At 41.3% G+C, this 14,805-nt stretch overlaps 1 protein-coding gene across 3 annotated transcripts in view; it reads left to right on the plus strand.

The window, feature by feature from the left end:
• TERT (telomerase reverse transcriptase) overlaps positions 1 to 14,805 on the plus strand; it is a 60,212-nt gene that overhangs the window by 33,983 nt on the left and 11,424 nt on the right. The window contains exons 10-13 of one of the 3 annotated variants that reach the window (XM_019509204.1): positions 570 to 761; positions 4,705 to 4,831; positions 5,160 to 5,221; positions 5,782 to 6,245. In XM_019509204.1, the coding sequence (XP_019364749.1) occupies positions 570 to 761; positions 4,705 to 4,831; positions 5,160 to 5,221; positions 5,782 to 5,800 (400 nt within the window). In that variant the 3' untranslated portion in view covers positions 5,801 to 6,245. Of the gene's footprint in view, positions 1 to 569; positions 762 to 4,704; positions 4,832 to 5,159; positions 5,222 to 5,781; positions 6,246 to 14,805 lie in introns of those variants that run through there. The other 2 variants (XR_002095997.1, XM_019509205.1) reach the window with 2 other exon arrangements.

Consider the following 14,805-nt stretch of genomic DNA (forward strand, 5'->3'; position numbering starts at 1 on the left):
GGGGGGGGGTTAGCACACAGCTGGACATGGAGCAGGGAGGCGGGGACCACAGGCAGGTGGGGACAGAGTGCTGCTGCCTCCCAGGAGCAGGGACAAGGAAACTCACTGGGCTGGGCTGAGGGCAGCAGTGCCCCTCTATGAGGATGGGGAAGCTCACCGGGCTGGTGTGTGGCAGCAGCGGCCGCCGTGTGCAAGTTTCACCACCCTGCAGAAGGGCACAGCTGCCCTTGTTCTGCACTGGCCCTGCTCCCGGGAGGCAGTGGCACTCCGTCCCTGCCTGTCCACGTGTACCCACTAGGACCTGTCCGCATACCCCCGGTTGACAACCCCTGCTTTATAGCAACCTTTCTTTGTATTTTGTAATATTTTCTTTTGCATTTTTCCCAAATTTCTCTTGTTGCATGCAAGTTCTTTCCAGTGTTTTCAATAACCCCAAATACGTATAGTAATTGGAGTTTGTTTTTCACCAGCATGTAGCTATAACATTTTTGCATCTTTTTTGACAAGTTTCAGGATAACAATACCTCTCTTGTAGTTCATTTTAGCTAACATCTTATTGTCTGATTTAGGACTCTGGCAGCAGGAATTCCTGAGTACGGCTTCTCAGTAAACTCTGGTAAGATGGCGGTGAATTTTCTAGTTGATGATGATGATATCCCAGGATGTTCCCAGTTCAAACAGTTACCAGATTGCCGTATGTTCCAGTGGTGTGGTTTATTACTAGATACGCAGACCCTTGAGGTTTACTGTGACTATTCCAGGTAAATGTAGATGCTGGATAAACTTTCTAGTATAAATTAGTACATGCTACCTGAAATATGCAGGTGAATACCAATATATGGTATTGGTAAAATCACTGCAAAGTTAATCTGACAATTTTGCTTCTTGTGTGGTGTATTAGAACACTCTTGTGCCAAACGAGCTATGTTAATCTTCACCCCGTTCTGATCTACTAGTTCAAATCTGACACAGGTCATCATAGAAAATTAGGGTTGGAAGGGGCCTCAGGAGATCATCTAGTCAAACTGCCTGTTCAAAGCAGGATCATCCCCAACTGTATCATCCCAGCTAGAGTTTTGTCGAGCCGGCCCTTAAAAACCTTCAAGGATGGAGATCCCACCACCTCTAACTTGTTTCAGTGCTTCACCATCTGCCTCATGAGAGAGTTTTTCCTAACGTTCAGCCTAAATCTCGGTTGCTACAACTTGAGACCATTGCTCCTTGTTCTGTCATCTGCCGCCACTGGGAACAGTCCAGCTCCATCCTCTTTGGAATCCCCCTTCAGGTACTTGAAGGATGCTATTAAATCCCCTCTCAGACTCCTCTTCTGTAGACTAAATGAGCCCAGTTTCCTTGGCCTCTCATAAGTCATGTGCCAGAGCTCCTTAACCACTTTCATTGCTTTCCACTGGATTTACTTCAACTTGTCCACATCTTTTCTGTAGTGGGGGGCCCAAAACCGGACACAGTACTCTAGATGTGGCCTCACCAGTGCAGAATAGAGGGGAATAATAATTTCCCTCAATCTGTTTGCAGTGCTCCTACTAATGCAGCCCAGTATGTTGTTAGCCTTTTTGGCAACAAGGGCATAGTGTTGGCCCATGTTCAGCTTATTGTCCGTTGTAACCTCCAGGTCCTTTTCTGCAGACTTGCTGTTTGGCCAGTCAGTCCCTAGGCTGTAGCAGTGTATGGGATTCTTCCATCCTAAATGCAGGACTCTGCACTTGTCCTTGTTGAGCCTCATACATTTTCTTTTGGCCCAATCCTCCAATTCGTCAAGAATGCTGTGGGAGACGGTATCAAAAGCCTTACTAAAGTTGAGGTATGTCGCGTCCACTGCTTTCCCCTCATCCACAGAGCCAGTCATCTCATCATAGAAGGCAGTCAGGTTGGTCAGGCATGACTTGCCTTTGATGAATCCATGCTGATTGTTCCTAAGCGCTTTCTTCACCTCCAAATGCTTAGAAATGGATTCTTTGAGGACCTGCTCCATGATTTTTTCCTGGGACCAAGGTGAGTCTGACTGATCTATAGTTTCCTGGATACTCTTTTTTTCCCTTTCTTAAACATGGGCACACTATGTATGCCCTTTTCCAATCATCTGGAACCTCCTGTAATTGCCACAAGTTTTCAAAGATAGTAGCCAGTGGCTCTGCAGTCACATGAGACAACTCCCTTACCACCCTTGAATGCATTGCATGCACCCCAATGGACTTGTACATGTTCATTTTTTTTCTAGATAGTCCCTAACTTGTTCTTTCACCACTGAGGGCTGTTCATCTTCTCCCCAAACTATGCTGGGTGATGCAGTAGTCTGAGAGCTGACCTTGCCTGTGAAGACTGAGGTAAAGGCATTGAGTATTTCAGCAGTAGGTCAAGAAGAGCATGGCCCCTAGTTGGTCTCTCCAACACTTGTACCAGGAAGTTGTCTCCAATGGTCTCTAAAAACTTCCTGGATTACCTGTGCACTGGTGTATTGCCCTCCCAGCAAATGTCAGGGTGATCGAAACCCCCCATGAGAACCAGGGCCTGTGATCTGGAAACTTCCAGTAGTTGTCTGAAGAAGGGTTCATCTACCTCATCCTCCTGGTCTGGTGGTCTATAGCAGATACCCATAACGACATCACTTTTGTTGTTCTCCCTTCTGACCTTCAACAGGCGTATCTCCCGTTTCATATTGGACCTCTGAGGAATCATACAGCTCTTTTTTTAGATTATAGCACAACTCCTCCTCCTCTTCTCTCCTACCTGTCCTTCCCAAACAGTTTGTACCCATCCATGGCAGTGCTCCCATCATACAAGCTATCCCACCAAGTCTCTGTTATTCCAGTCACACCATAGGTTATGTCAGCTGTTATCGTCTGATGGTCACATGGTTTCCAGTACTTAGTTCAGTTTCTATGGGGCAGATGTGTTGGACACTACAACAACTCCATGCCCACAACTTGAGTTGTTTGGTGTCTAGCTCACCTGCTTAACAAAAAGGCCAAGGACTGAACAGATTGTAGAACTGGATTAAATTTGCGTGAGCTGTGAAAATAAACATCTTATCAGCTTCAGTACTATTCTTTCAGGGTATGTGTGTAGTATAAACCACAGAGTGGTGGAGAGATACTCAAGGCCAAGCCTAAACTTGATGATACTAAAATTCTGCTGTGGCTAGATTGCCTTACCGTGGGCTCCTTTACCCTGCTGAGAATCTGCACAGTTGCATTGAAATCTTAAGAAAGCAAACAAAGAAATGATTTCTCTCAGTAAGTACAGGGGGATGGAAGAGCAAACAGCAGGAGAAGAGCTATTTAAGCTAAAGGACAATGTTGGTATAAGAATATGGTGATTTGAAATTAATTCAAGCTGAAAATTAGAGGGGGGTCCTAACCATCAAAACAGTGAGGTTCTGGAACAGCTTTTCAGGGAGCAAGTGGGGGTAAAATTAGAACTGCTTTTAAAATGGAGCTTGATCAGTTTATGGAAGTGATTAAACAATGTAATCACAGGGGGCCAGACTCAGTGGATCTAGGACATCCCTTCTAGTCCTATATTCTTGTATGAGTCTGCTTGATGGAAGTGTCAGAACATTAGGGTGCTACATACGAGTTTCCTTGATATGTAAGCTTTGCTTAAGCAGATGGGATTTTAGGGCTATTTGTTGTTGCAATAAGCTTGTTTCAGGTTCTTCTCCAGCATATCTTTTTAAAAGACATCCAATTTTGAATTAAGATTTTAATTCACTGAGAATTATTACATCCCTTGGTAAATTGGTACAATAATGAATTAAAGCCCAGTTAAGAGATTCACCTCATTTCTAGGTTCAGAGCCCTGGGCAGTGCTCAAATATAGATATTTGATCTTGCTATGCCTTTGCTAAATTAATAACCCCTTTGCCATCAGAAATCTCCTCATAATGGTATATGTAGACATTGACCAACACCTTTGTAACCTTCTATTTTGATTAAGCTTAAAGCTTAATCTATATAAAGCATTTCACTGTAAAGTTAGGTTTTCTAGATCTCAGGACTCTTCATAACGGTTTTCTGAACCACTTAAATTTTTGTCAATCTTTTCAGAAGTACAGACACTATAGCATATTACAGTAGTCCACCTAATTCTGTATACAGAGATAATGTAAGCTTGTTACTTCTGCTGGATTGTCCGGTTTATATATCCATTACAGCCTGTGTTCAAAGTATGGCCTGTGTTCTTTGTTCATAGATATATATTGTTATATTTTGCCTTATTTGGTGTATTCTGTATTAGTAATCTCTTAGACTGTTTAACACTTCCTTGGTTGTGTGCATGTGTGAGAGAGAGTGTGTGACTTGCAAGCTATTGGTGCATTGAGGGGAAAAAAACAGCTGAAGTCTTTGTCAATAATTATATTAAATCTCAAGAATAGGTCTCAGAGAGCCCACCTAAAAATACTCCCACTAGAAGGTGAGTCCCTGCCTTGGGACCTCTACTCATGCTTGAAATAATACTAAATAGTACAACCTGATACAGGGTGAGCAGATAGGTAAAATGACCATGGTAGTCAGAGTACGTAAGGGAGATAAGAAGGGCTGCTATACCAAGGGAAAAAAGTGTTCTGAGTAGTTTAATCTGTTGCTTGCAATTTATGTGACTAATAAACTGGTAAAAAAGGATTATGAGGTCACATAACATGTTAAAACCATTTTGTTAATGCCTTACCTCTTTTCTTTGCAGTTATGCGTCTACTTCTATCAGGTCAAGTCTTGTCTTCAATTCAAGCAGAACAGCAGGGAAAAATATGAAATCCAAACTGAACACAGTTCTGAAGCTCAAATGTCATAGTTTATTTCTGGATTTACAGGTAAGAATTTAAAAATAGGTGTGTATGAATATTTTGATTCATGGTTCGAAAGCACTTCTAATTGTCTTTAGTTTTGATGCTTATGACCTAATTCAAGAAGATGCTGTGTGTACCTGGAAAGTGGCTTAGTCATGCTCAGAAGTTAGTAGAACTGAGTCTTTACGGTAATAAGTGCTTATGTGATATCAGGAATCTTTCAATGATGGTATAACATCTTATTTCCCTGGTACCTGATTTTAAGTTGCAGAATTTTAATGAAGTACACATTTTTGGGAACACTCTCTAGGGCATATCTGTATAGATTTCCTTTTTTTTTGTTTTATTCCAGATCAACAGCCTTAGAACAGTTTTCATGAACGTTTATAAGATATTTTTGCTGCAGGCGTACAGGTATGTCTTCAGCTTCTGCACTAACTCCATATCTTTCAGGACTGTTTTCATGCTAAAAGCAGTTGCTGTGGGTTGAGAAAAATATGCCACAAGAGTTTACAATTATAGATTTTGCAGTGAGTGATGTATTTCTTTCTAAAGTTTTTCTTTAAAATGTATCCATTCCTGTAAAATGTATGATAAAGGAGGTGCTATTATACTGAAGTGTATGGTTAGACTATGCTTGAAGCAAGTCAAGGGGAAAATCATTATGATTTTTAATGTTTTAAGTGTCTACAAGTGCCCCAGAGAAGAAGGAATCTGGAATGGAATACTGCTTTGCTCCATTAGGAATACCAGAAAACATATCAGTCATTAACCTGATTGTGTTGAGAATGCTGTGTCTTTTGAATAACTACCAGGACTTTGACTTGTATCCTTTTTTTCTGACCAAAGTTTAATTCTTCCAAGTTAACTGGAGATTCTTTACTGCTGATAATTTCTTAATCACTTTATGAGTAATCAGGTATAGTTGTTCTCTGCAAACATTTGCTGATGATGAAGTTTTGATTTTGTTCAAGGGTGAATGGAAATGATTAATAATTGACAGCTAGCTGAAAAAAGGACTTTTAATGCTGATGCATTGAATGTTGGTCTTCACCCTTGCATATGGGGTGGAGCAAGTTGAGGGCAATGGGAAGGAAAGGCCAAAACTTCAAGAATGGGGGACAAGGTAGTACAGACAGTCCTCGACTTACGGCGTTTTGCACTTGCGGTGCTCCACCATTTACACCCATGTTATTACTTACGGCGCTGGATCCTCACACTTACGGCATTACAGGGAAATTTACAGTGAGAAAAAGAGGGCAGCAAAACAAACATCCCTGGATCAGCTTCTCAAAAAACCATCAAGTGGCCCTCAGTCTCCCCAAAGAAGCCCTTTTGTATTCCATGACCCTGATGAAAGTGTTCCTTCACCTTCTGATTAAATAAAATGTTATGTAATTAATTACTGTATTGTCCTGTTTAATCAATTTATATACAGTACACTTTAGAAAGCTTTGTACTGTACAGTGTATATCATTTATAGTTGATTAAATAGTTGATTTAAATATGGTGTTTATGGTTATTTCTATAGAAAGTTGGGCACCAGGCCCTTGGTCAGGAACGTAACCCCCTATTATAACATTGTTTCTATGGGAAAATCAGACTCGACTTGCATTGTCTCAACTTACAGCACCTTTTCCAATAACGTAACCCGCCGTCAGTGCAAGGACTGCCTGTATCATGCTGCATCACTAGAGTGCAGAAGTCTCTTTGCAAATGCCATTTGGTGGGACCGTTTATACCATCTCCTTGTAATTCTGATAAACTAATGAGTCCTTTTTTCTGTGTGTGGCCAGTTCTGCTGCCAGTCTTCATGGTTCTCACCACCAGGCCTATTCCATTTCGGGTGGCTGTAAGTGGGAAGTAGTATGATGATAAATGCGTTGTATTCCCAAAACATGCAATTTATAGCTGAAAAACTATGGCATATTATCCAGGACTTTTGAAAAAAAATCATTGAACAGGAAAAGAACAACAGCTATCTCTTTTCACTCTGACCTATGGATCTAGAAACAGAATTTCTAAAAATTTAAAACAGTTGTCAGAAATTGCCATATTGGTTTGTTCTTTCCTGGCAGATCCATGTGAACCTTTCATGGCAGAGATCAGGTGCTTTTATTTTCCAAGGCTAATCAGATAATGATATGGCTGGAGGGGTGGGGTTTGTTTGTTTGTTTGTTTGTTTTAATACAACATTCCTATGATTCCACCCTATCATTTAGTTGGGTGTGTTAGACCACTGCACTTGGCATTCATGCTTGCTTCTAGAATTTAGTGGGACCTTGGTGTATTTCCGTTGTACTTCGTCATATATTACCCTACAAGGACTATTAATTTAAATAAGGGGGAAATAAAAAAGAGAGAGAGGCGTAATTAGCTTTCGAGAATTCTTCTGAGAATTCTCCTAAAAGTCAGTATACTCCACTTCGCTAAGTTATTGGGCAAACTATGCTTCTGAACAGCTTGTGGTTGTGTATCAGTTTTGGTTATTGTATGTTTTGGTGAAGCTGGAAAACCACTCGTGACACCTGCATATGCTCATCATACTTTTTTATGAAGTGAAATTTATTTATTTATTGCCTTTATTTTTGTGTGTTCTTCCTTTCACATCAACTTTGTAATTCACATACCTTAAGTATTATAATTGAGTTAATCTCAGCTTTTACTTTTATTTACGAAAGCCTTGGTGGCCTTCAGAACTTGTCCTAATCTTATTGCTCTCTTCTTGTGAGTTTCTCTACTGACGTGCATATAATAAATTGTACGTGGTGTAATAATAACTTATGTAACATCTGGGAGCTGCCATAGATCAGGGAACTGTGGAGGCAGGAGGGATGTTTTCAGCTTCAATCCTCATTGCTTAAATTAATAAGTAAAGTACTTCACTGCTGTTATGGAAACTTCATTGCAATGCAGTCTAGTTAAGCGCTGTGTTTTAAACAGGATCAACATCTAACACAATATCATGGATCAGTGGAAAAGAAGCAAATTCATCCATGTATTGCAGGGGGAACTGGAAGTAACCTTTATATTTAAGCTGCCTGACGCTTTCCATTAAAAAGGATTTTTGTCTCCTTTTCTTTGAGAAGCTCTCCCACCCTTTACATTACAGCAGGCCTTTTCTTCTATGAAATTTTGTTCAGCCTTCGCTAACATGCAGGTTGCAGAAGTCTCTCTTCTTTCACTTTTGTTCCTTAGGCAAGTCCATTCAGCCTGCCAAGGGCTTGGACATTCCTAAGGCCAGGCCTGCACTGTCATAGCATATGCTATGTTACTGCCAGAGCAGGTAGAAATAAGACTGACAGTGCTCTTCTGGGGGAGCCCCATCCCCTTCCCTGGAATTGTGTATCTGTTTCCACCTTCCACTCCCCTCTCCTCTGTTTTTCCTTGATTCAGTAGATTTTTTCCTTTTTCGAGGTGAAACTCATAATGTACAAATAATTCCAGTCCTGCCAAAATCTCTCTCTATGTACTTCCTTGATATAAAGTTATTAAGAAGGTAGGGGTGAAGCAGCTTTGTTCTCAGATGAACACTTGGCATTTCCCTGATTTCCATTTTTACTTGTTATGAGTCTTCGGAGCCTTTGTAGTAATAGGTTATGTTAGGCTGCCCATGTTGAGGGGTTTTTGTCTTAGAGGCAACAGCTTATGAAATCACTAACTATGACAGTATGGTTGAATGATTTCCAGACACTGGCTGGGATAAAGAGGCGTCACAGTTGAGTGGCTTTGCTGTCTTTTTTAAAGAGATACCAGAGAGCAGTGGACAATTACTTTTCTGCCCCAGGATCAGGCTTCTCCATTGTTCCACAAAGATCAATTCTATCACCTTGCATTTCACACTTATGGAGAAGGAAACTAGGATAATGTGGGTTGTATTGTTGTCAGTAGGAGGGGATAAAAGTCACTGATTCATACTAATCAAACTAAGATGGTATTTCATAGGAAAGCAGGACTAGAAGGGACCTCACAAGGTCATCTAGTCCAGTCTCCTGCTTAAGGCTGAACCATTCCTGGCTAAACCATCCTGGCCAAGTGTTTGCCTAACCTGCTCTTGAAAATTTCCAAAGACAGAGATTCAACAATTTCTCCAGGTAAACTGTTCGAACGCTTGATCAGTCTCATAGTCAGAAAATTCCTCCTAATCTCCAATCTAAATTTCTTCTACTGCAGCTTGAGGCCATTGTTCCTAGCCTTGCGTCCTACAGCCCCAGAGAAATTTCATCTTCATCCTCTGTATAATCACCCTTCAGGTGTTTGAAGACTATTATCAAATCCCACATCAGTCTTCTCTTCTTCAGACTAAATAACCCTAGTTTTTTCAGCTTTTCCTCGTAAGTCTTCCCTCCCAGGCCCCTAATCATTTTTATTGCTCTGTGCTAGCCTCTCTTCAATATGTACACGTCTTTTTTGAAGTGTGGGATCCAAAATGAGACGCAGTACTCCAGGTAAGGCCTCACCAGTGCTGAATAGAGTGGAAGAATCACTTACCTTGATTTATAAATGATACTCCTGTTGATGCAATCCAGTATGCTGCTGTTGGCTTGGTTTTTTTGCAACAAGAGCACACTGTTGGCTCATATTTATCTTATAGTCCACTAAAACCCCAGGTCCTTCTCTGTAGTGTTGCAGCCTGTCTAATCATTCTCCAGTCTGTATTTGGTTTTGTTTTCTCCAAGCCTCACTAACATTTATGCTTTGGGTAGAAATGATTTAGATAAAGCTCAGTTGTGATGAGCTTAGGGATGCTGAGACTATTACAAGGATGGTATCTGTCAAATCATTAAGGAAGTTACCTTCTCCCTTGTATAAATATGACAATCATGGGTTTTTTGTTAGTTGCTCCCAAATTCTCAGGTAATGTTGGTGACCAAAAATCTTCCTTTTGCTTTTGACAAGAAGGCAGTGCAGATTTTCTTCTGGCTTTAGCCTAACCCATCCACAGTGACCTATACGTATATAAGCTCCATATTATATTTTTAAAATGTATTGAGCCTGAGAATAACCTTGAATATGACTCAAATGCATGACAGTAGGGCTTGCTGTCCAGTTGGTAGTTTTGGCCAAAAGGAGCCTATTGCAGAAGCTGCCTGCCCTGTACTTACTTTTGGACAAAATTCAAAGACATGATTTCATAGACCAAATTTTCTATTAGTAAGTGAAAAATATTAATGCAGTGTTTACTCTCCTATCTCACACATGCCTTCTCCTAAAGTCAACACTCCAAAATTAGGGTGCCTGCCATAAGCAGGGAGAACTGTGTTTACTTCACTGAAATAGAAGCATGGTGGAATAGAGCAAGCGGATACTATAACTCATAACTGCACTTCTCCGTGGCCCTGCAAACAGCAGGGGAAGATGCCACTGTTAGTCCTCCCACAGCTGCTGATGAAGCTGTAGCTTTTGGCCTGTGAAAGGTTAAATTAATCATTTAACTGATAAGCCCAGTGATAACTGTTTAACTTACTGGTTATTGTAGCATGGGGCTGGGCACAGTTGGTCAGGTAAGTGGAGGAAAGGAAGCCATGAGGTGCCCCAGCAGTAACGGGAAGCCTGCAGGGCAGGCAGGAGAGATGAAGGGAAGAGCAAGGAGGAGGGTGGAGAGGGGTGAGTGGGGACTAGTACTCCTCTCTCCTACAAGGTTAAGAGGAAAATAGCAGGCTGCTCATTCACAGGTGCCCCAGCACAGGGCTTTATGTGGGCTTTGATGTCTGGCTGGGCTTGCTACCACCTACCACCACCGTCCCACGAAGAGCCTGGGGATCACCTTCCAGTAGCAGTCATGTCTAAGCTGCTGTATTAGTTAACCGTTTAACCAGTCTAATTAGAGTAGGTTAAACGGATACTTTTTTTAACAGTATTTACATCCCTAAGAGCCAGTAAGCTGACTGAGTGAGCTGGTGCATGCAGTTCATAGTATCTTGACGAGGCTTGTGGTGTGGAACCAACACTTTATTATTGACAGGAACTTTATATATAGAGAACTATTTACATTAAAGAAGTAACAGTTTTATTAGTGCTCTTGCAAGGATCTGGGGCCTAGCCTTGTTGCTGTCCTGTCACACCAGAAAGTTCCTGCTGCATCGCTAAGACTTGTTTCCTCAGATGCCACGCTTGCTACAGTGTCTTTGTTACTCTGTCTCAGGGTCAGCCATGACTGGGAAAATCTTTCTACCTTTTGTCTTCCCAAAACAAGTTGCACATCTTGACCCCATGTCAAAAAAAAAAAAGCAGGGCAACACACATGGTGGCAGCACATGCCAGCCAATACCAGAGCTTGGCTGGCCAAAGCCACGCTCCCAGCTGCAGCTCCCCCAGGACCCCAGGTAAGGCTGCTGGGGTAAGCACAGTTGGTGACCCCAGCCTCCCCTATCCCACCTGGGGTAACCTGCCATGTGCCAGAGGGTGCATGCCATGGTTGTTCCTCAGGGACAAACATCCGTGCTCATGTGAACGTGGCACGTGAGGAAAATACATTAGTCTGGGAATTCGGTCATTTGAGGAGTGGTTTGTCTGTCTGTAAGCGTCTCTCTGTCCTCAGTGCCCTCTTTGGCATGCTAGACTTGGACTTCAGTGAGCCTGTGTGCATTCTCTCTAGTCCTTACTGAGTGGCCAAGGAGAGCATGATCTCCCTGGCCAGTTTCCTGCTGGACCAGGCCAAGATGGTGGCTCTCAAAAACCTCAGAAACCAGCTTGCAGGGGCCAGCTCTGACAATGCGTTCCGACTCTTCTGCTTCTTGATTTGGGTGCAAGTCATTTAAATTTGGGATACTTCACGTTACAACAAAATGTTGGACCAGTTTGTGATGCTCTGGGCTGTCGAGGGAGCTTTCTGCAAGATGGAAGACGGACAGCTAGTTCTAAATATGTAATTCCTTGAAGGGTAGTGCAGGATACAGGGCTCAGTCTGTAGTGGTAAAGTGGTTTTGTTGCTAACAAGTGTTTCGTGCTCAAGTGTTTACTTTTTCAAAGGAGGCCCCAAGTTTCTGACAAAGTAGGGTGATTTGTGGATACTGCATAATGTCCTAGGTCTCTGGTCATAGTTATAATGTTTTAAAATGTATTTTGACTTACAGCCAACTAAACTATTTAAATTTTATTTAATAGGTTCCATGCATGTGTTCTTCAGCTTCCATTTAACCAGCAAGTTAGAAACAACCCTTGCTTTTTTCTGAGGATTATATCAGATACTGCATCATGCTGCTATTCTGCATTGAAAGTAAAAAATCCAGGTACGACAGGTTAAGTGGTGATGAAATAACACAACGTTCCTCTTTAAAAGGAAAGCTTTATCTGCGGTGCCAGCCAGCCAGATCCAAAGCTTCCAGTTGTTCTTGAGCTTTTATCTACTGTAAAAAATCTGATGGTGAGGAGCATGTTAGTGTGCGGGAGGGTGGGGGGTGGAGAGGGGAGGTGTTTTAAACTTTTTCTTTTCAGCAATTAAATATTTTTGTTTATAATCTCCATAAGTCATGTTTCCCACCAACTCCCAACATACCTTTTATTCATGATTTACTGATAATGATCTTGTGGTTACATGAATGTAAATAGGTTCAGATCCTTACTTTGCCCTATGCTTCACTGACTTCAGACCATTTATGTAATGTGCCTGTGCCTCATTCTGTCTTCCTTGAAATGGGAATAGAGGTCCCTTGCTTTTCTGGGTTTTATGAGATTTAATCCACTTGTACTTAATATGCTTGTGTATAAAGGTGATGGGGTAGGGGCAGAGGGCAGGCCTTCAGATGTTTATCAACCATAGGTAAAATTTTACATATGTTTTATCTTCAGGAAGTGATTTAGGAGCCAAAGGTGCTTCTGGCCCGTTTCCTTCTGAAGCAGCAGAATGGCTCTGCTACCATGCCTTTATTCGCAAGCTGTCAAAACACAAAGTTATTTACACGTGCCTTCTGAGACCCCTACAAGTGTGTAAGTTCATAGTAATATCACAAGTAAAACTTTTGAAGTATAGTTATATCTGAAAAAACACTGGATGTAAATACATCTAGAAACCATTTTCTGATCATGAATTGTTCTTGTCTACTGATAATTTGATGCTGTACATATGAGTTAATTATTCAAGTCACTTTTACGAATGCAAACTACAGTGGCATATGCAGCATTGCTGTACTTAAAAGAGCTGCCATTGCAATTAGCTGACACTTATGACTAATGTCTGCAGATTAGTCATGTAACGTCTGTGAGCTTGAATATTATTAGTCTAGAAATTCTCAACCTATTAAAGGAGATGAGATCTGAATTCTCCTTCATATCACTGCCCCCACACTGTGCATAACAAGCACCTCCTAGATCTTCTACCCACAGTGTAGGTATTTGGCAAAAGACTGACAGCAAGAACCACTAATTTTAACAGAAAAAAATTATCAATGAGCCATTTACCCAACTGGATTGATGATGGTAACATTCTTCAGGTTTTTTTTAAGAGTCATTATTTTTACTCTCTCTCCCCCCCCGCCCTTTTCTGTAACATAATGGAATTTAAACCAACAAAAAATTAATTAACATTAAGATTTTTCTGTGAATCCTCCAAATTAACCATTCAGATAATCAGAAATTCTTCCTCAAACTCTGCAATTAACCTATCTAAAATTATGTGCAGTTCTATTTAAAGCTATTTAAAAAGATGTACCAAGGGTTAAACACAGGCTAGGAGGACCAAAGCAAGCTAATTTATCTGATAAGTTAACAAAATAGCTTGCTGACTTATTGCTCCCATTCCCTATACTGTAATATGAAGTATTTGAATAATATTTTTATGACAGGATTAGAATAACTTTCTTGTTAGATAACGTAATATACACATAGACTTTTGCTATATAACAGAAACAAATGTCTGTTTGTCATTGTTTCTCTTTTGAACTTGGGTACAATTGTTTCTCCTGTTTTCTGGAAAACTGCCTTCATTGTTTTCTTCTGTTTCTGTTTGTTCCTAATTTTTACTATATTGAGATAACTTACGGTGTTTCGCAAACTTTCCCTAACTAGCCCTGCTATTTTCAGCTAGACAAGCCAAAACATGATTTAAAAGCTACAAATCCAGAAGAGAGGTGGGAACTTGAATTGCGTAATTTTCTTAAAGTCGACTTCACAAATTTTGTCACTGAACATTCTAATCCTTCATAATGTTGCAGTTACCTTGTCTTTAAAATTTATGGATAGTAATAAGTTTTGTTTTTCTACTGCCAAACAGGAAATGGAATGTTTATTGTAAGAATAGTATGATATGACAGGGAACAATGAACATTTTCATTTCATTGTTGGGTACTGATGGGTGCTTGAAGATGTTCTGAGTTACTTCTTGAGTGATTGTCCACACAGATCCCTCTTCTGGTAAATATGCACACATGGGAGTGGTTCTTCTGAATGGCAGTGTCCATTGGCATTCCATCTTTCAGAGAAGCCTAGATATAAGAGTTTCTTTCAATTCAGGAAGCTTCTTTTGGTTCAGACACATCTGTACATGAGTCTCACCTTGTATATAAAAAGGCCTGTGCCTAGGTGCAGAACCCCAGTAGCCAAACTTCAGGCACTGCCCATCCTGTGATGCAGCCATCCTTGTTAATGGTGACCATGCCTACAGTATATTGTGTTTGGGTAAAGGCTGTGTGCTGGCACCCTGATCCATCTGTAAGGTACTTTTCAAAGGACCCTGAGGGCAAGAGCACCAAAGTTAAAGTCTTTCTCATAGAATCATAGAATCAATGAGTCGGAAGGGACCTAGACAGATCATCAAGTCCGACCCCCTGCCATGGGCAGGAATGACACTGGGGATGGGAGGGGTCATAAGACCCCAGCCAGGTGCCTATCCAGTCTCCTCTTGAAGATTTCCAGGGAAGGTGAGTGCACCACCCCTCTGGGAAGCCCATTCCAGGCTCTGGCCACCCTTACAGTGAAGTAGCTCTTCCTAATATCTAACCTAAACCTATCCTCCCTCAGCTTGTGGCCATTGTTCCTGGTGACTCCAAGGGGGGCCCTGA

This window comes from Gavialis gangeticus, unplaced genomic scaffold (assembly GCF_001723915.1).
Source record: "Gavialis gangeticus isolate Ggan-Ray unplaced genomic scaffold, GavGan_comp1, whole genome shotgun sequence".
Lineage (NCBI taxonomy): Eukaryota > Metazoa > Chordata > Crocodylia > Gavialidae > Gavialis > Gavialis gangeticus.